Raw genomic sequence first — 21,603 nt, 5'->3', positions numbered from 1 at the left:
GAACACTAAAACTGAAGAAAAAATTAATTTATTAAACCGAACGATCTCTGCAATTCGTTGTTTCTCCTCACTATTCTTCACACTTAAAATAAATTAGCAATATTCTTATTTAATAAAGTATGAAATATATTTTAACTAGAAACAGGAAGACCTATTCCGATATAATTCTGATTACAAATTCTATTTAGACAAGAAGTAAACAAAATTAAAAATACCAAATCTTAAATAATTTTGGTTTTTTACTATAATTTTACATTAATTTTCTAACAAAGGCCTTTATGTAGGTACCATGTATAGTCATTATGATAAATAATCTAAAACTTATAATATGGGAGAAAACTTTGAATTATTTTAACAATTCAAAATTAGAGAAGCAAACCCAAAGTCTCGGAAAATCTAGGTTGTAACAATAAATTGAGTTTTCTAATTGTGAAAATTATATCAAAATTATTTTAAATGAACTTTATTGAGCTCGACGAAAAGAAAAACACAGTACTCCATCATTTATTATTTCAAAATAAACGAAAATTGTATTACATAATCCTTTTGTACAATGCATATGCTTTCTGATAAACAGATTATAATAATGTATGTGGCATTTGCTCATCTCTCGCCTCTAGTCTTCAGTCGCTAGTAGCCCCCTACTTAGTTTCCCCTTACTTTTCCCTAACTCATAGCAAAACTTTTATTCCACCTTTCTTTGTCCGTTGCGAATTAGTCTTTTTTGCTTAAAAGTAATAAGTATGTGACAGCAATATTCAGCAGTTCAACTCCAATTATTGATGTTAAAAAAACAAACCAAATGACTTTAAAAACTAATTAAATAAACTCTACGTACATGAAATATAAATTTAACTTTTTTGTTAGTTAATTATTCCAGCTCCATCAACACTCCCTCCCCACCACCGAAGGCAGTGGCGGCTTAATAAAGTACGTGGCCCAATGCAAAATTTTGTAGGCCTCAACTTTTTCTTTAAACTTTCATATATATTTTTATTTAGAGTTAACACCCTAAAATCCTCCAGTTTCCTACTTAAATTATTCGATGTCCCCAAAAATACCTGAACTATATTGCTTTTATATTAAAACCCCCTCATTGCATTCTTAGAGGTAGGGTGTTTATAAAAATCTGGAAAATCGAACCAAACCGAAAACCAAACCAAACCGACCAAAAAAATCGATACTTTTTGGTTTGGTTTTGGTTTTAATAAAAAAAACAGACCAAACCGAATATAGGAGTAGCTATTTAAAATTTATTATTACACCTATATATATGTATACTTTTATATAAAGTTTCAAAAATTTTATAGTAAATGTTAATCATTTTCACTTTTAGTACAGTTCTTTACCTTTACATTCTAGTTTGATTGGTAATATTCTTTTGTTAAGTATAAGAATCTATTCATGTTAAAAATAATATATTTTTAATTGAGTTCTGAAATTATTCATCAGTATTTGATTCAATTATCATCAATATATCTTGATAAATAATAGATTTCTCAAAGAGCAATTGATTTGATAGTGTTTGGTTGAAAATGTGATCGCCGAAATATGTGTTTGGTAGTGTATGTCTTATATCTAAGTAAAAACCCGACAAATAACCGAAAAAACCGAAAAACTGACATAAACCGAATCGAGAAAAAAACGACTTAATTGGTTTGGTTTGGTTCTAATATTTGAAAAACCGACTTGGTTTGGTTTCTTTTTAGGGAAAAATCGATCCAAACCGAACCATGAACACCCCTAATTAGAGGTGCGTTTAGTACATGCTCCTAATTGTCAAAAAAATATGTCATATAGCACTACACGTGGCTATTTAACTCATCATAAAACCAGCATAAACTATCACTTTTTTGTCAGTTACTTACTTAAACTATCTGGTATCGCCAAAATCCCCCAGAACTATATTTTCCTATATATTAAAACCCCATGTTGGACTTTTAGAGTACGTCTGTCTAACTATATTAACTTATGGTTTGTACAAAGTTTTTTATATAGTTTACTCATAAAGTATTACTCTCGAATGATTGATAAATTCTAAGAGTTTTGGCCAAAATAATATCTAATGTACTGTGTTAATTTTAAGTTTAATAGTGATTGTACTTTATGCTAGACTCCAATTGATAAGTCCTTATTTATATTCACTTTGTAGTTAAAATATAAATTAAAGCATATAGTGTTGTATGTCTTAAAAGTCATCTTGTATTACATAAAAAAAATTACACAAAATAAAATTTCGCAAATAAAAAATCAATTGCCCAGCAATTATATTCTCTAATTCCAGATTACATAAAGAAGGTTCAAGAGAGTCAACTTTATTCTTTACAAGGTATTGAGTTTAATAAGAAGATTTAAATTAGTATTCTTTCAACAATATGTGTAAGACGTGAAAGAAGACTAAAACAAGAAAGAGAATGAATAATTTCAGAGGAAACAAGAGAGGGAGAAACTTTTCTAGGGGAAACCCATGTGGAGAAAAAAGGTAATAAAATGAAGAAGAAGGTGAAAAACAAAGTAGAAAGGTGAAAAAATAAGGAAGAATGATGAAACAATGAGGAAGAAAGATGGATATAACTAAAATAAGGAGAATATTTATTAAAAAAGATAAATTTGAAAGAGGGTTAGGCTAATTAGCCATTATTTTTTGTTAAGTGGGCCATTCTGATGGCTTTTTTAAGCTACCACGCGCTCCCAAGCGAGTATCTACACATGTTATGCTACGTCAGCGGCGAGAGTATTTTAATACGAGCGACAATATAGTTTAGGGGTATTTTGGGGTCACCAAAAAGTTTAAGTAGGAAACTGACAAAAATATGATAGTTAACGGAATTTTAGGGTATTAACTCTTTTATTTAACGTCTGTTTATTAGGTTTTTGAGATGTAAAGTTATTAACTATCAGTTTTAATATTTTTTTAATAGCCAATAAAGCTAATTAATTTGTGATGACCCAAAAGGTCATCTCTTGTTTTAGAACTCAAATCTATATTTCGAGACCTTAAAAACCTCATTTTGTCTCTTCTCGATTTGCGTACGCAGTCCGGACATATATCCAGAAAGCCCTTATGTGAAAGGTTTTAAGAAATAATGAATTTTGGCTTAAAAGATAATTTTTGTCGACTTCGGTCAACGTTTTGGGTAAACGGATCCGGACCCATGTTCCGACGGTCCCGGAGGGTCCGTAGTAAAATATGGGACCTGGGTGTATGCCCGAAATCGAATTCTGAGGTCTCTAGCCCGAGAAATGAATTTTTGAAGAAAATTGTTAACTGGAAAATATAATAGTTTATGGAAATTGAATAGTGTTGGAACTTGATGGTATCTGACCCGTATTTTGGTTCCGGAGCCCGGTACAGGTCTGTTATAATATTTAAACCTTATATTTAAAATTTGGTGAGAAACGAAAGTAATTTGACATGATTCGGACCTTTGGTTGAGAAAATAGAAAGTTTGAACTATCTTGAAAATTTCATGAGTTTTGGTGTTAAATTCGTCGTTTAAGATGTTATTTTGGCGATTTGATCCCACGAATAAGTCCATATGATGTTTCTAGACTTGTGTGCATGTTTATTTTGGAGTCGCGAGGGCTCGTGTGAATTTTGGATAGGCCACGAAGTGTTTTGAACCTTAAGGAAAATTTTTTGCTCGCAATTGCGAAGAATCATCGCATTTGCGATGATTGGGCTGGGCAGGGGACCTTCACATTTGCGAAGTTCATCGTCGCAAACGCGACTTGAACAGTGGCCGCAATTGCGAACATCTGTTTGCATTTGGGAAGGCAGCAGGTCAGGCCAAGCTTCGCATTTGCGAAGCATTGGTCGCATTTGCGAGTTCGCATTTGCGAATCTGTGATCGCAAATGTGATACCTGCAACTATTCAAAAACAAGTTTTGACGGGATTTTCACTTCATTTCTCAAGTTTTCAAACCCTAAGCTCCCATAGGCGATTTTCTAAAGGAGAGCTCTTACACAAATTATAGGTAAACAATTTCTAACTCATTTCCTTCAATCTATTCCATCTTGTTACAAGATTTCATCACAAAATCTAGGGATTTTCATGGAGGAATTGGGTGTTTTTGGGTAGAATTTAGAAATTTTAAAATTTAGGGATTTAGACCTCAAATTGAGGCCGGAATCAAAAATCAATTGCATATTCGGGCTCGGGGGTGAATGAGTAATCGGGTTTTGGTCCGAACTTCGAGTTTTGACCAAGCGGGCCCGAGGTCGCATTTTGACTTTTTGGAAAAAATGTTGGAAAACCTAAAACTAAGCATTGGAATTGATTTCTCTAGCATTTATTGATGTTATTAAGATAATTATGACTAGATACAAGCGGATTGGAAGTGAAATCAAGAGGTAAAGCGGTAATTAAGGTTTGATTATGGTCGTAGAATCGAGGTAAGTATTGTGGCTAACCTTAGCTTGAGGGATTAGGTATTGTTTTCCCTATTTGCTACTTGTTAGTTGTTAGTACGACGTATAGGTTGGTGACGAGTATCTATACGTCGTTGTCGAGTCGTAGCATGCGAGTGAGTTCCATACTTGTGGCAGTTGTGTTTCTTTATACGCATATTTCCTACTTAAGTTAGTTATTGTTCATGTTAACAAGTTTTACTATGTTGTTCCCGATTTGGATATTGAGTGAGTATTGGCTCAAGTTTGGGATATCTATTGTGAAATTAAATGATGAAACAATGTTATTTTATTGTGATGCCCTTGTCGGGTTGTTGCTGTTTCTGTTGTTGTTATGGCGAGGAAGAGTGTTAAAGCACGAAGGGTGATACCGTGCACATTTATATTATTCATATGGTGAGGAAGAGTAATAAAGCACGAAGGGTGATGTCGTGCACATTTACATTTATAATTATGCATATGGTGAGGAAGAGAGATAAAGCACGAAAGGTGATGCCGTGCACATTTCTATTATTCATATGGTGAGAAAGAGTGATAAAGCACGAAGGGTGATGCCGTGCACATTTTTATTATTGATTGCATAGTGAGGATTGGGAGTAAAAGCACGAAGGGTGATGTTGTGCATTTTCTGTTTGCTGTGATTATCTGCTATTATCGGTTCAAGTGCACTAATTGTTTAATTTCCGTTACTACTATGATTCCTGGTTCTAGTACCCCTATAGCATGTTGCCCCTTCCCGTTAATATCTGTTTAGCTTCTATTATTGTTATTCTGTTAGTATATTGTTTAACTACACAGGTTTATGTTGTTTGTCGTGTTCTAGCCTCGTCACTACTTCGCCGAGGTTAGGCTCGGCACGTACCAGTACATGGGGTCGGTTGTACTGATACTGCACTCTGCACTTTCTGTGCAGATTTCGGTGACGGACCTCGTGAGTAGAGATTGGGTGGCTACCTTCAGTCCACAGGAGATCCGAGATTGATCTGCTGGCGTTCGCAGACCCTGGAGTTCCCTTCCTTATGTTTTAGATTTCCTATTTCTTTTCATTTCGAGAACAGCTGTATTTCTTTTAAACCAGTGTTTGTAGAAATCCTTAGATGTTCGTGAAATTGTGACACCAGATCATTAGGGTAGTCTTGTTTTAGAACTTTGAGCTATTATGAAACTTCCGCACTTTAAATCTGCTTAGCTTTAGTTATTATTTATTACTGTTTGAGTTAATGATTAATGCATTAGAAATGTATCTGTTGGCTTGCCTAGCTTTCAAGAGTAGACGCCATCACAATCCCGGCGGTGGAAAATCCGGGTCGTGACATAATCACATAGCTAAATGGTTCTCTTTTTATTGTTTTTAAAAATCCTAATATTTTACCTTAAATATTAAATATATTATGAAAAAATTAACCATAAAACCTATTTTTAATAAAAAAAATGAAGCCTTTGGTGCATTGGCCTTGAGCCGAGACTGACCGAAGATTGTGGTGGAATAGATAGGATTTCTCCGCCTTTTATTAGATATTTCAATTCGAGCCCTAAGAATAGAAAAAATTCTGGCAGGGAACGTTTTTTCTTTTAATGAAACTTATGCAACGAATCTGGATTAGTCGGAGCCCCGATGTTAGTACATAACACCGGGTAAGAAACCAAAAGAAGAAAAACCCCACTGCCAAAACCCCACTCCCAGCCAACATTGTCGTAAAGTTGGAGAAGCAGCCAAGTGGTATCACTTCCGTCTGTTTGTGATGGCAATTATAATTTTTGTTTTGGCATGTTAATTGCCTTCTTATCTAGTAGCATGAATTATAGCCGCCGACGCATTTTTCATTGTTTGAAGATAATGATACATCTAAATTGATTGAGGATATCCTAAATAGTTTGATATGTAATGCTCTTAGACTACTTTACTCATTGTCGTAAGATTTTGGGTAATATAGATTATATTGAGATTTATTTTTATAAAATTTGTAAGTTATCGTCATTACGCTAGTACGTACATCTATCATTTTTCAACGCTGAACTTCTAGCTCAAAAAAGAATTTTCATATTAACAAGATGATTTCATCTATTTAAACTACTTAATGGTAACTAGGGGATAAAGGGTTTAAATAGTACTCTAAGTTCAACTTGTAATGTGATTTCAAGTTTACTCTTAACTCCAAATCTTATGTCAATGAAATAAATACTGAGAACTATAAAGTATCACTTGGCTAATTCAATTTTTTTTTGAACTCTTTATAACAATTAATGTTCTTTTGTTTGGCTTAGTCTAGGACCAAAATTTCCCACAAAGAGAAGATTTAATCATACCATACAAAAGAAGGCAATTAAAGAGAAGATTTTGTGAAAAAAGACCACAAGTATATATCCTAAAAACTCAAATGAAAGCTGCGTAGATAATAAAATTTAAGATTATTTCAACCATACGTAAGCAAAGCAAAGCTAAATTAAAATTGACTGGAGATAAAAGATTTTGCGGACTAGCTAGATTAGATAGTCATACTTGTAATTTTTTTTGGGGGGGGAGGGGGGGAGGAATCATTCGTGAATCTTGCCTTTATTCCCAAGACTATGGAGTCACTAGGGGTGAAGCTAAATGGTCAATCACAGGTTCACGTGAAATCAATAGATTTTGCTTATGTCTTGTATATATATTAAGAAATTAACTGAATACCTATAATTATTTGATCGTAAACCTAATTATCATTATAATTTTAATTTAAGGTCGCTATAAAATACTATAAATTTAAATCCTGAACCGCCTTTGAAGTCACCCCATCACCAAAATGGTCAAAAATTAGCCACCCCACGAAAAAAAAAGATGCACGTAACTATCTGTGGTTGCTAGCAGGTCAGTCTCAATGTCTCTTAATTATTTTTAACCCAGCATGGTTTGTTTTTTGTTTTGTTCATCTAGAATTACAACAACAACAACAACATCCTAGTATAATTTCACCAGTGGGGTCTGGGGAGGGTAGTATGTACGCAAACCTTACCCCTACCCCGAGGGGCAGAGAGGCTGTTTCCAGGAGACCCTCGGCTCAAGAGAGCAACAAGAAACAATATATTAGTATTATCAATAGAGTCATAATAAATAACATAAAATACATAATATAAAATACCAGAATAACAACAATATAAGAAATATAGGAAATACGAAAAGGATGGAGAAAAGGGTTTGAGGTATACTAATATCCAACCTACACAGCCCTGCATCCGTTATCGATCAGTGGTATCCTAAGACTAACTCCTAAATGGCTAGTGTAACTCCAGTGCGCTGTAGTAATACTCACAGACTTCCCCCTAATCTACAACCTTAATGCTCGACCTCCACAATTCCCTGTCAAGGGCCATGTCCTCAGAAATCCTAAGTCGTGGTAGGTCCTGCATAATCACCTCCCCCTAATACTTCTTAGGTCTCCCTCTACCTCTCCTCATGCCCACCACAGTCAGTCGCTCACACCTCCTCACTGGCGCATCAGTGCTCCTCCTCTGAATGTGTCCGAACTATCTGAGTCTTGCTTCCCGCATCTTATCCTCCATGGGGGCCACACCCACCTTATCTCGAATAACTTCATTCTCAATCTTGTCCATCCTTGTATGCCCGCACATCCACCTCAGCATCCTCATCTCTGCTACTTTCATCTTCTGGATGTGTGAATTTTTAACCAGCCAACACTCGGTCCCATACAACATAGCAGGCCTAACCACTGCTCTGTAAAACTTACCTTTTAGTAACGGTGGCACTTTCTTGTCACACAAGACTCCCGTTGCTAACCTCCACTTCATCCACCCTACCCCTATCCGATGTGTGACATCCTCGTCGATCTCCCTGGTCCCCTGAATAACTGACCCAAGGTACTTGAAACTACCCCTCTTAGGGATGACTTGTGAGTCGAGCCTCACTTCCACTCCTGCTTCCATCGGCTCGGCCCCAAAGTTGCACTCAAGGTATTTCGTCTTCGTCCTGCTCAGCCTGAAACCTTTTAGACTCAAGGGCATGTCTCCAAACCTCTAGCCTCTCGTTGACGCCGCGTCGTGTCTCGTCAATTAAGACTATGTCATCAGCAAATAACATGCACCATGGCACCTCCCCTTGAATATGATGCGTTATAGCATCTATCACCAAGGCAAATAGGAAAGGGCTGAACGCAGACCCTTGATGCAACCCTATAACAACCGGAAAATGGTCGGAGTCGCCTCCTACTGTCCTAATTCGAGTCTTAGCTCCATCATACATGTCTTTAATCACCCTAATGTAGTCAACCGGGACCCTTTAACCTCTAGGCATCTCCATAGGACCTCCCTAAAAACCCTGTCGTACGCTTTCTCTAGATCAATAAACACCACGTAGAATTAATAAGCAATAAACCTAACTTCTTGGTTGTTTGGTTAGGTTATCCAACTTTTTCCTTTCTTTCTTTTTATTTTTCTCCTATTTTGGTTGTGTGTGTGTGTGTTTTTGGGGAGGGGGAATTGGAAATCATAAAGTTAATACACTTAATTTTTCTTATGAATTTCTTTGAATTTAATGGGACCAGTGAGTTCCAGCTAATTAAATCTAGAAGAAGAAAAAAATGTTCGAAGGATGATCAAACGGGAAAATAAATATTTATTAACCTAGAATATTTTTTGTTAGGTGGAAACAGCAGCCACTAGAGTAATTAATTAGGAAATACGTCAACTTAGATAAAATCCTAAATCTTTTCACTAAGTGGTTTCAACGGATATTAATATATAATTCTCCACACATGTCGGAAACAATTTTTAAGTCCAAACATTCTTTTATTAAAGTTTTATAGATCTAAAGTTTTAAGTTGATCTCTGTCACATGCAGACTTTTTTTAAACACGTTGAACAAGTTGGCCTAAATTAAATTAATTTAGAGATTCCTTTCCAAATTAAACTAACTTAATCAAGTGGTTGCTTTCTTTAATATTAAATCCCCCCCCCCCCCCCAAACCCCCGGTCTCTCTCTCTCTCTTCAATTAGATAATCAACTGTTTTGTTCTGCTTATATAAGTGTAAAGTGTTGTGAAGGAAAGATAAAATTCAAGCATTGGCCTAAAATAGAGAGTTAACTTCTACGCTCATCGTGCAAAAGAATTTATACATTATTTGATTATCTAAAAAATATATAATAATTATTCATAAAAGAGTAGGATTGTCGGATTGATCACAAAATAATTACCAAATATATAAACATATTAAAATAACATAAATTATCATTTTTCAGCCTTTTAACCAATATTCTTGAGAGTTCAACCAACAAAAAAAAATTAGCGTTTAGAAAAAGTTTAATTATGAAACTAGGCAAAGTCAAGTCATTTTACATAAATTTTAAGTGATAGAAAATTAAACCCTAATATCAAGTTAAAATCCTTTTTTTCCTTCCAAAATGCTTTTCTATTTAATTTGTAAGCAAACCTCCATGCGGTCAACACATTTCTCCAAGTTGATTCTGCTACACGACAGAGGTCTTAGGACCAATAAAAGAATGTTAAATTGACAAATATATTTTCCAAATAATGAAGCAGTTTAGAGTCTTTGGTAGGTGGAACTTCTTTTTTCGGGAGGTAGGTGGAATTTCATTCCAAAAATAAAAAATGTGTATTATTGAACAAGTAGCTTAATCATTCTTTCTTATTCTATTTGTAGACACTAGGAAAAGAATCCATAGAGATAATAAAGTTTTCAGAAAGTAATTTTACCTGGTGAGATTTGGTTTTGTAGTTCGTTATTAACATTTATTTTAGTTACACAGTTCTTTTAACAAAAAATCAGTAAAAAATAACAAAAAAAATCTGTCAACAAAATAATTAAAAAACTTTGTATATTTTGTTTTATTCAAATAGTAAGTGAGCGTAAGAGATTATATTCTCCTTAATAGGTCGCAACAGCTCCAAAAAATATTGGATCGACAAGCCTTATTAATTTTCTGCAAAATGAGAAAAAGGAAATATATGAATTACCTATCCGCAAAATGTTTTAAGTCTCCTTTTTTCGTTATAACATGCGCCTATTATCATTTTTTACTAAATTTCTTGTACTTTTATTTTCTCTATTTTTTTTAAATTTTGACAGTTTAATCAAGCATTACTTCTACTTGAATATTCATCTTGACGGTTCGCTTATGTTTATTTAGTAATTGGATCAATATTTATTAGAGTGAAAATAAAAAATATGGAGTAAAAAGATAGTGCATCGAAAAAATTGCATTTTTCGACAATTGTGATTTTTGTGTTAGCAATATAGCGATATGACTTTGGTGAAAAAGAATCATTATTGTTTGACCATTTGTGAATATTTACCCTGAATCTAGTAACCAAATACTAAAAATGACATTCTTGGGAAAAAAAAATCTGTATAAGCATTTTCATGTCATTCTTCTCTTCTCTTCTCGTTTCTAGGTCATCACATATAATTAGAAAAATTAAATAAAAACAAATAAAGGGAAAGATGAAGATTACATATAAATCATGTGAGTTCTAATCGAAAAGTAAGGCCTGCGTGTTGCTTTTTGTACAACAGATCAAGATCGCAATTCACAAAAATCATGCTATTTTATGCTTATTTCGGGCATATGTTGTTGTCTTGATCACATGCCACTATTTGACTAAAGAGGCAAGTTTAGTAATTTGGACTCTATTTTTTTTTTAAAGGGGATATACCTCTCCCCGCATTTATGGCGAAATGGCTCTGACTAAAACATTGCACAACTTTGTTTTATTAAACTAAAATAGTGCTGTGACATGGTCTTTACCCCCACATATAACCTAGGATTGTAGATTCAAGTCATCAAATGAGCAAAAGCTCCAACAAAAGGGAATCAAAGCGGAGGGCAAAAAAAATAGTGTTGTAAAAGCCAACTTTGTTCTAACACTTTGGTATTTTGGGATTACGAACTTATTTATTCTTTTTCTTATCTAAAAGAGTCTTTCAAGAATCTAATCAACTAACCAACCCCACCGCCAAAAGAATTGTCATAGCCATTTCTAATTGCTACAAAGTCAGGTTCACATACCATTTACTTTTCACTCAGTATGGTTTGTTGGTCTAAAATTTGACATGGAATTATCGACGAGCAGTTCAAAAAAGATAATGCAAGTAATTCACATATAGGCATGCCATAAGCCCATAGCTATTTGGGCTTCAGCCCACAAAGCATTCAAATTTTCAAGTGAGAATTGTAAAAATTGTACAACATCAGTCCCATGCAGTGGTAAAAATAGCACGGGCTAGCCAGTTTTCAGACTGGTCATTCAAAAATGGCCAGCATTTGCAAAGTCAATGAAAAATAGCTACTATTTTGCTGCAACACGGAAAGTTCCAGCACAATATACTGGAAATCGGTTCACCTGTGTATGAACTTCCAGCATATTATGCTGGAATTCCAACACGCGAAAAGTTCTAGTGTAATATACTGTAGATTGGAGCAACGGTATATTCTCTAGTATACCAAACTCTAGTATTTTATGTTGGACCGGTATATTCTACTGGAACTCCAGTATAATTCTAGTATATTATACTGGAATTCTAGTATATTATACTAAAGTATTTTCGGATTTTGAACAGTGTTTTCGTTCAGATTTATCTTTACATGAAAAGTGTCTAAAATTTGATTACTTTTGAAACTGTGACTATTTTTGAATGACCAATTATAAATCTGGCTATTTTTAAATTTCTCCCCATTTAGTGCTGACCAAGTCTGTAGTATAGCTAGTTTCTTTTCCTAAAGTTTAGGGGAGCTTGTTTAGTGGAATCTTGTTAGTGGTTTAGTGGAATTACAGGTTCAAGCTAATTTGTAAGCATGTATAAGGCCATCGGTGGATTAAATAAACTATCCAACTATTTTCTTCTGCAAAAGTTTCAATTCTACTTCCAGTTATTCTTTCTACTATTGAGCTTGCTATTCTATTTTGATTCTTCAAGAATAGCCTGTACCAACCAGTTTTCAGAGTGGTAGTCGAAAAATAGCCAACATTTGCAAAGTCCTTGAAAAATAGCCACTATTTTATACGGAGATAAAATATGAACAAAAATACCATATCTGAAACACGAAAAGTTCCAGCAATATGGTGGATTATGGAGCTCCTGCATATAAACTTCCAACATATTATGTTAGAACTCCAACACATTATGCTGGAATCTCATACGCAAAAAAATTCGACCTACATCATATTATGCTAGAATTTTTCGGATCTCAAGGGCGTTTTGTTCAGATTTTATCTTTACATGATAAAATAGCTAAATTTTAATTACTTTTGAAAATGTGGCCATTTTTCAATAATCAATTGTAAATCAGGCTATTTTTTATTTTTTCCCCAATTTTCAAGGGCAAAGATCACTTGTAGCCTGCAGCTAAAATTATTCACATTTGGTAGCCGCAAAAGTATATAAAATGTGTGTATATATATATAGGCTTTTATTTTGAGAGCGGCTATAACGACATTTTCCAGATTTTCAACAGAAGTGAGCGTTTCATCCTCCATAAAGCCCATTGTCAAATTCCATCAAACTTTTGGGATTATATCTTGTGCTAGAACTTTTCTAAGTATGAACAGCCTGACAGGTCTATTTTACACAGGTAACAGTAAGTTGGAACTTATTATTCACAACTTGTCAGCTTCATTAGAAGCCACTTGAACTGACTTCCACATGTTGAGTCCAGTTGCAAATATGGCCATGCAAAATAAAAGGTTAGAAAAGAAAAAATTTATGCACAAAAAGGACTATGCAACCTGCAAATCACCTTTACGGGCTCTTTTTCGTTCCTTTGTTACCATCTCAGATTGATGGTCCTCCTTTACCGGAGTTGTATAGATCGTGCAAACTTCCTTTCCTGGTACTTTAGTTATTCGATTAACAGACTCATCTACCATAGCAAGCCTGAACTTTCCGCGTCGCTTGAAGCCTTTCTTAGCAGCTAACAATGACTGCAATGGAACCTCGGAATCAGCGTCACTTGGTTTATGATCATCTCCTCCTACAGTCCCTGCAATACTATTTACATTGTTGCAAGACTTGGCTTGAAGTTTGTCTTTGGAGGGGCGAGGACAAGCACTTCTTGGCTTCACAGGAAGATTACCTATCGTCGAGAATGTGAGCAAGGAAGAAGTAGCTTTGTGGTAAGAGCTTTCGCAATGGTCCCGATATGCTTTAATGACTATGTCCCTGAGGGCCTTCGCTGACTTGTATTCTCTCGTCCTTTTCGAGTAATATACAATGGCATTAGTTGTTAGCAAAAGTAAATCTCTAAAGAGCTCAGCTGCTGATTTGATGGAACCGTTGGCTAATCCTAATCTTACTGTTTCAATATCCACATGCTGCCTGATAATATTCTTGTATCTAGTTCTCTTCTGGCTATCGTGACGATGCCTAAAGATCATAGCAACTTCGGACTGTGTAATAGAATTGAAAATTGCCATCAAATCATCGTCGTCCCTCAGTCTAGATAATCCTCCTTTACTATCATCAGAGGCGGTAGGCTTAGTACTTTGGTTGCAAATGGTTGATGTTCCTTTAGAGTGGGAAGTGGAGATGCCACTGATTGAACACACATTGTCACTTTCCCCAACACTCACTTTTTTGCTATCTAAAACAGCATCTTTACTTTTTCTTTTACCTCTTCTCTTCCTCAAAACCCCTCCATTTCCATTGGCAGTCTCTGCTAGCTCACAAGACTCCGACCATTCTAGCTTTTGATCTATCTCTTTAGTCGAGGCTATAGCAGGACTCTCAAACTCGGGTGAAAACTTGGTCCTGGTATCTAGTGTGAAGCTGCCAGCAGATACACCGTCTTTGCCAAAAGACTCCATGTATTCTGACTTTACAACAGCAGCGAGTGATTCAGTGTGACAAAAACCATAATCTATCTGAGCAGACCGCTCTCTCTCTGCCTTAAGGCTTTCAATCTTTGTGAGGAGAGACCTGAGATTACACAATAAAATGGAGTTAGAAAACTTAAGTGAGAAAGGAGATAAGAGTTTGAATAAGAGATTACCTATAAAGCTGCAGAAATGAAAGCTACAGACTCGGTGTAGTCAAGAAACTTCGTTTGCAAAGTATTTGAGTGGCACCAACTTAAGATAGAGAAGCAATATATATTTACTAACCCAATTGAGCATTCAGATTTCTGCAATTCTCGCTTCAGTTCTTCAACTCGTCGTCTTCGTAGCTCTTCAAACCAAGCACTAGGCAAAAGAAAGGTAAAGTAGCAGGGCATTGATTAGTGCAAGGATAATATCTTAATGAATGAGTTTTCTCCCAACAGATATTAAGCGAATGGAAAACATGAATTCAAGTCAAAGCTTAGTACCCTAGGCATAAATTCAAAAGGCTATTCTTTTGTCACGCGACAGCACTAGGTTATTAGTGCAGTCATAAGCTGAGATAACATAGGAATTATCTTGACTCAATAAAAGTGATCATAAAACATTCATAAGCATTTCAGAAGGCCACAACTGACATGGTTAGTGATTAAAATAAAGGGTAGCTCGATGCATGAAGCATCTCGCGTTTACGCAGGATTCAGGGAAGGGTCGCACTCCAAGGGGGTGTGATGTAGGCAGTCTACCCTGATGCAAGCATCAGTGGCTAATTCCACGGCTCGAACCGATAGGTCACACAAACACAACTTTACCGTTGCTCCAAGGCTCTCTTCAGGTGAGTGACTCATGCACAAAACTAAATTAGCTCATGACTACATATCAAAAGAAAAACTAGATTAGCTCATAAGCTCAAAGCACTTGACTCACTTGCAGCCAGAGTAGCGCTTTTGCAAATCCTCATACTTGGCTTTGCAGGCCTGCAATTTAGTATATTTTTTAAAAAAATCAGCATTTCATAGAGTAGAGGTAATAGTATGCTTAAAGATATGGATGGTGACGACAAGGGGTCAAGAACGTCAACGAGGCAGTAAAGTAGATTACTTGCAACCTCATTGGCTAGCTATATAGTTGATCGGCATAAAGCTAAATTTGTAAAGCTAGTTAGTCTCCTTATCCGGTTAATTCAGTGTAAGTTTTGTTCAAGAAATTATTATCTTTATTAGTTTCCTTGTACAGTTTAGCATATGTATTCATTAGTTACCAACAAAATCATCTATTTTTAATAGAATAAGTCTGTCACCAGGAATGATCTCCTGGAAAGAATAAATAACAGGCAGATTTAGAGGGGTTCTGTGTGTTCAGCTAAACACATTGCTTTCGCCTTGAACTTTGTATACGATATAAAGGGTAGCCTGATGCATTAAGCTCCGATTATGTAAAGGCTCCCAGAAAGAGCCGGACCACATTGGGTTCTACGTAGGCAGCCTTACCTTGAATCTTTACATGAGGTTGTTTTCACGACTTGAACCCATGACCTCCTGGTCATACGACGGTAACTTTTATCTTCTGTACATATGCCCAAAAAAAAAAAGTTTTAGCATTTATGTTGCGCGGACTCTTCGAAATGTTGTCGCACCCGTGTCGGATCTATCCAATATGTACTCCTTTTGGAGGATCCGACACACACCCGACAACACTTTCGGAGAGTCCGAACAACATAGAATAAGATTGCACTAATTTTGCTCACGGACTCTAGACCTCGAATTTGCCCATGTGAAAAATTCAATCCCTATTAGGCACGACCAGACCACCACTTACCCATGTTGAAAGTCTAATAGTAGCAACTAATCCCTTCTTTCCACTATACTAAAAATATATTTTCACTTTTATTTGTCTATTTTAGCAAATCAAGAGAAAATCAATTTTTTTTTCTATGTTTTACCCTTCTCTTGTAATAATCCTATATGTACTTTTTTTTTCCTTTCTATTCCTGTCCCTTTTATCTCCTTTGTTGGAGCTATTGCTTCTTTCGTGTGCTAACCAACTAAGCAACCCCTCTTGTCAATACATGTAGTTCAATTATCATTTTTTAAGGTGCGTGCCAAGTTACCGTGTACAAGTGAACAGAAGGACAACGGAGGACTCTAAAAGCGTTAAATGACGAATGGAAAAGCACCTAATTAAATATGGTCAATACTTTATTTGGTAGCCACATGTTGATTGGTGACAAATTTTGGCTTAACTAACTCCTGTATGACGTACCAAAAGATTCACCCTATGTTCCACCATGCTAGAGAAAAAGTTTTGATCAAACTCTTCCCGCGCACATAATAAATTTCCTATCTGAATCCTGATGGCGACCCTCCACGTCAAAATACAATTTTTTTTAATTACTACACAAAATCGACAGACCATCCGATATATATAATTTATCGAATCCAAAAGAAAAAAAAATCGTTAATTTATTATTTTAACAGAGGATTACCCCATATTAATTTTCCTTACCTTTGTCTTATTCACTTTTTTTAGTTTTCCTACACATTGGAGATTTTTCTATCCCATATTTGGTTGGACCTCAAGGCTGAAAGTTTTTACACCATATGTCTAATGATTATAAATAGTTTTTACAACTATGTAGTTTTACGTGTTATAGGTCACTTATCATGTTTTTTAAGTTACTTTTACAATATTAGAGATGCGCAAAAAGACTGTTACAGTGCCTTAAAACTAGAATCTATTCTAAGCATTAATAATACTCCGTTGACTAATCCCAATTAGTCATTATTATTATATATAAGGGCCCCACGAAATCCACTTATACAAAAAAAAATCAACAGAAGAACAATGATTCTAACATAACGAAAACGGAAAAGGGCCAGAAATGGCCCTCTACTATCTAAAATAAGTTATATTTGGCCCCGTTATACTATTTAATTAAAAAAGTTCTTATCGTTTGTGACCAGAAATTAAAATGTCCCTTCACCGTCTACTCCGCCATTTAAAATTAAAAATATCCACTTGGCAGTCTTTGATTGAACGATTTAAACTCACCCCTATTTTTTAATTAACCCACAACCCGGTTCATTTTGTCCGACCCACCCGTAAATCACTTAAAGAACACCCAAAATAGATCGGTCTTCTCATTCAAGAACAAAAGCTAGGGTTCTTCGAGAAAATTGATTCTTTAATCGGCAGCATCGACTAAGAGAAGGCTTTGTTGAAGAACCCTAACATTTGGTCTCGCGCTTTTGTTCTTGAATGAGAGGACGGATCTGTTTTGGGTGTTCTTTAAGTGATTTACGGGTGGGTCGGATAAAATGAACCGGGTCGTAGGTTAATTAAAAAATAGGGGTGGGTTTAAATCGTCCAATCAAAGAATGCCAAGTAAATATTTTAATTTTAATGGTGGAGTAGACAGTGGAGGGACATTTTAATTTCTGGTCACAAACGGTAAGAACTTTTTTAATTAAATAGTATAACGGGGCCATATATGACTTATTTTAGATATTAGAGGCCATTTCTGGCCCTTTTCCGTAACGAAAAATCAGGTACTACGTACGTTAAATTAAAAGCAGAGAAGATTAGACCAAATAAGGCAAACAAAAGGATATTTGTCGTTATTAATAAGAATGGCACTTAACGTAAATTAATGTGAACCTCAGGGGTGAAGTAGTATGAACAGATGGTACGAGAACGCAGCTCCAAAGCGACGACGTTCCAATCTTGTGTCCCATGCCGGAGAACAGCGCCACCTAGGATTAGTTCTTCCCACGTACCCCACCTCCTTTTTCCCGACTCCACCACCATCGTTTCTGTCCTAACACGTGTACGACTGAGAACAGTTTGTTGTCCACGTGTACGACTCAGATTATTTGAAAGGTTAAAAATCACCACCAGAACAAAGTTTCGAATTTTAAACTGATCAAGCTCTTGTACCACGCGCACCCTGTGCACGTTAACATCAACGGCCGGTACCACCACGTCGGCAGTTTCTCCGATGGAATATAACCGGAGAAAAAAAGAAGAAGAAAAAGAAAAAGATCGTTGAATAATTGGAATCAGAAAAAGATCACGAGAAACGGAGGGAGAAAAATAGGGTTTTGTATAAAGGAAAATTATGAAAGGTTGAAAAGGTGTTTTTATTTTTATTATTATATCAAAGAGGTTTTTGTAAGATAAGAATAAGCGGGAGAAAAGGGATTGACGAATTTATGTGAAGAAAAAAGAAAGATTTGAGATGGAGAAGAGGGTGAAAATGGTTTTTTAGAGATTTTTTGTTTGACTGAAAATTGTGTACTTTGAAAGTTTGGGGGTGAACAGTGACTGTGAATTTAAATGACCGAAAATGTTTCTAGAATTTTCAAAATGACATGGATATCCTTACGTCTCTTGGTCCGGTATGAGTTGACACGTGGCGGTACTTGAAGGGAACGAATTAAATATCCCAATCAGATTACTCGCGTTGATTACGTACTGTAACAATAACTAACTAGTGCTGTCATTATATCTGGACCAGGTGTGATTATGACATTCGGATAAAGATTTCGCTGTCCCTTTTCTGAATTTTTTTTCTTTTTTGAATTTTATTAAATACCAATTAAAGGCATGTGAAAAAAAATCGGATTTTAAAAACAAATATTTGAAAGTTGAATAATAAATATTATTTATATATTTGAATATGCATTTCACCTGAAAAAGAATATTACAATTTTTAGGAAACACAATATTATTTCAAACTTGAAATTCATCTTAAAAAAAATTCAAATCTTATTACTCATTCTATTTTATAATCGATATATTTGTTTCTGTTAGGCTCCTGTAGTTTTTCTTTCTAATAAGCATTATCTTCTCCAATAAAATAATGTGTTCAAATATAAAGACTAACAAATTTTCGTAACGGTAGCTTTACACCGAGATCGAGCAGTTCCAAGAAATAATTATAGCAAGTTTAGGAAAATGGAAAAAAGTCAACCTTCTTATAAACCAATAAAGAAGAAGAGTATTGCAAATAGAGAGTGCATATGTTTTAGAAATACGTATTTTGGTTGCCTTGTTAAAAACATTGCAAGGAAAATCCAGTGGGACAATACTTTGTAATGGAAAAAGAGTATAACGTGTATTAACTCCCCCTAATGAGAGCATCAATTCACATCTTTAAGCCTTTGCATTCCAATCTTGTTCACCATCTTCAAAAGATCGTTGGTAGGGATTCGATAAACAAATCGGCCATATTAACTTGAATGAATATATTGCAACTTGAAAACATTATTCTTGATAGATATATAATGTCTTCATATAATGTCGTGGAATGACTTTTCAATATCTCCATAGAGGTATTCCCGCTATCACATTATCATGCTTATACTTATAGTAAGATACATATGTGCACAAATTGCACTTAGGATGTGGTACTTCAGGACCAAAAATTGTATATGCTTTAAGCAATTTAAATCTTTTAGAGATTGACATATAAGCCATATAAATAGAGTTTATATGCATATCAAGTTTTCATGTCATGCTAGACATATAAGATAAATAAAAGTGATGTGCGGGTCCAAAATTATATGTCTTTCGTATGAAACAAATTATATTCGAATTGTGTCTCTTTCATTTTGTCAATATTTTTGTATCTGTATTCGACAGACTTAAAATCCTCATATATACTTAGCGCTATCATGGATGCCGTCGACAAACATTATATATCGGTTCCAATATTTTTTTCATAGAGACATAACATAGAGATCTCTTTATTCATTTCAAGTACCCCAATCTCTCCTAAGATTTTATGAAGTGTTATGTCATGTGATCTTTTAGATCACTTGCTTCCTTATGATGATTATTTTGATCATTTGCTCATCTTCTCTATCAAAATTTTTATTTGAAATCGATTTGTCTATACACTTTAAGCATACCATAGACTTATTCTAATAGGAGCATTTGCAGTGAGAATATAGTTACTTTCTTTGGGTCAGCAAATGCATCTGCCATGCTTTGCAATATATTGCAGACGAATTATCTTTTTATGAACTTCAAGTTCATATTATCTTATTCGGGGATCTAGATGTGGAAATGATAAATCTTTCTACGTAACTCTTCCTCAAATATTTATCTTGTCTCCCTCTCATGTTAGAAAGACTAACTTACTTCCTCAACTTTGGAAATTCACCTTTGTGCGTTATGCTGTTAATCAAAATATACACTGCACATCAATAATAATAATAATAATAATAATAATAATAATAATAATAATAATAATAATAGTAGTAGTAGTAATAATAGTAATAATAGTAATAATAAGATGGAATTATTTGGCTCCTGGCTATGAACTACTTGTAAGGGAAGAATGTAATATACTTTCATATATAACTTATATCAAAATGATATAGATAACTTTGTTCTCATAAAAAATAGTTTAGATATTAAGTGGAGGCACTCAATAAATTATTATGTTAAGCCAACTGTAATGTAAATCAACTTATCAAGATGCACTGTCTTTAATAGAAAATCTGAAAATTATGCTCCAAATTAAATATTGAGCAAGTTACCTCGCAAACACTAGGTTGCGGGTTAATAATAATCGCATATGTAACCATATCATAGATGCATGATGATGTGGTATACATGACAGGTGAATTAGTCCATATTCACCTTTGATATTTCTAACATTCATGGGATCCCAATTTTAGTTGGTCTATTAATTAACGAGAACAAACAATATAAGAGAATCCATAAAGAACTTTCTACTTCTTTAATATTTACCCATGTGAATTCTATTTTAATTTTTCACATCATACTTAAATTAATATGGGTAAACCAATTATCCCAACTGGATTAATTATCAATATTGATAAACTTCAGTTTTACACTATGATGTGTACAATTATGAGTAAACTTCAAGTTTATTATGATATATGTTTTTATATCAATAAACTTCTACTTTATTGTGACATTCTTTTGTTTGTGTCGTACAAACTAGAGATTAAAGCGAGTAGATTTTTACGTACATATTAACCCGCTACAAGTTGTAGTAATAGAAGATATTAAATTTTTTCTTTATTGATAGTCTCAATATAACTAATCGCTTTCATAAATACTTTAGAAACTCGATAAGTTTCTTTGAGACTTATTAAGACACCATACCTTATTGATAATTAATTTTATTTCTTCAAAGTAGTATAATTGGCTCTTCTAGAGCTTTCAATTAATTTGTACTACCACATATTCATTAACATCCATATGGTGAATATCTCTTTCAAAGAAAAAGTTATACCAGTATGGTCATGATCAAAATCATTATAGGGAAGATATGTAACTTCCATTACTTTTACCTTGTAATAATCACATTGCCATAACTTTTTGACATA

The 21,603-nt window shown here is 34.6% G+C and overlaps 1 protein-coding gene across 2 annotated transcripts; it reads right to left on the bottom strand.

Moving 5' to 3' along the window:
• Positions 1-12,909: 12,909 nt before the first annotated feature.
• On the bottom strand, positions 12,910-18,505 carry LOC104217727 (uncharacterized). Of its 2 annotated transcripts, none has more exons than XM_009768033.2 (4): positions 17,881-18,505; positions 15,167-15,216; positions 14,525-14,602; positions 12,910-14,339 (listed from the first exon to the last, which is right to left on the bottom strand). In XM_009768033.2, exons 1-4 carry the CDS (start codon positions 17,971-17,973, stop codon positions 13,142-13,144), a joined length of 1,419 nt encoding a protein of 472 aa, XP_009766335.1. In that variant the 5' UTR covers positions 17,974-18,505; the 3' UTR covers positions 12,910-13,141. The 2 variants fall into 2 exon arrangements, with proteins under 2 accessions (XP_009766335.1, XP_009766334.1); XM_009768032.2 differs by having other exon boundaries at positions 17,897-18,505.
• Between the last annotated feature and the right edge of the window lie 3,098 nt (positions 18,506-21,603).

The sequence above is a fragment of the Nicotiana sylvestris genome, chromosome 8 (genome assembly GCF_000393655.2).
Source record: "Nicotiana sylvestris chromosome 8, ASM39365v2, whole genome shotgun sequence".
Lineage (NCBI taxonomy): Eukaryota > Viridiplantae > Streptophyta > Magnoliopsida > Solanales > Solanaceae > Nicotiana > Nicotiana sylvestris.
The sequence above is the reverse complement of the archived record's forward strand: the minus strand, read 5'-3'. Positions and strand labels throughout refer to the sequence as shown.

Bases quoted from the DNA above. Each gene is read 5' to 3' on its own strand.
- LOC104217727 (XM_009768032.2), bottom strand. From the start codon at position 18,046: ATGGTGGTGGAGTCGGGAAAAAGGAGGTGGGGTACGTGGGAAGAACTA. The intron at 14,603-15,166 runs GTGAGTCAAGTG...TCTTTTGCCTAG, and splicing joins AAGCGCTACTCTGGCTGCAA to TGCTTGGTTTGAAGAGCTAC. The intron at 14,340-14,524 runs GTTAGTAAATAT...GTGTAATCTCAG, and splicing joins AAATCTGAATGCTCAATTGG to GTCTCTCCTCACAAAGATTG.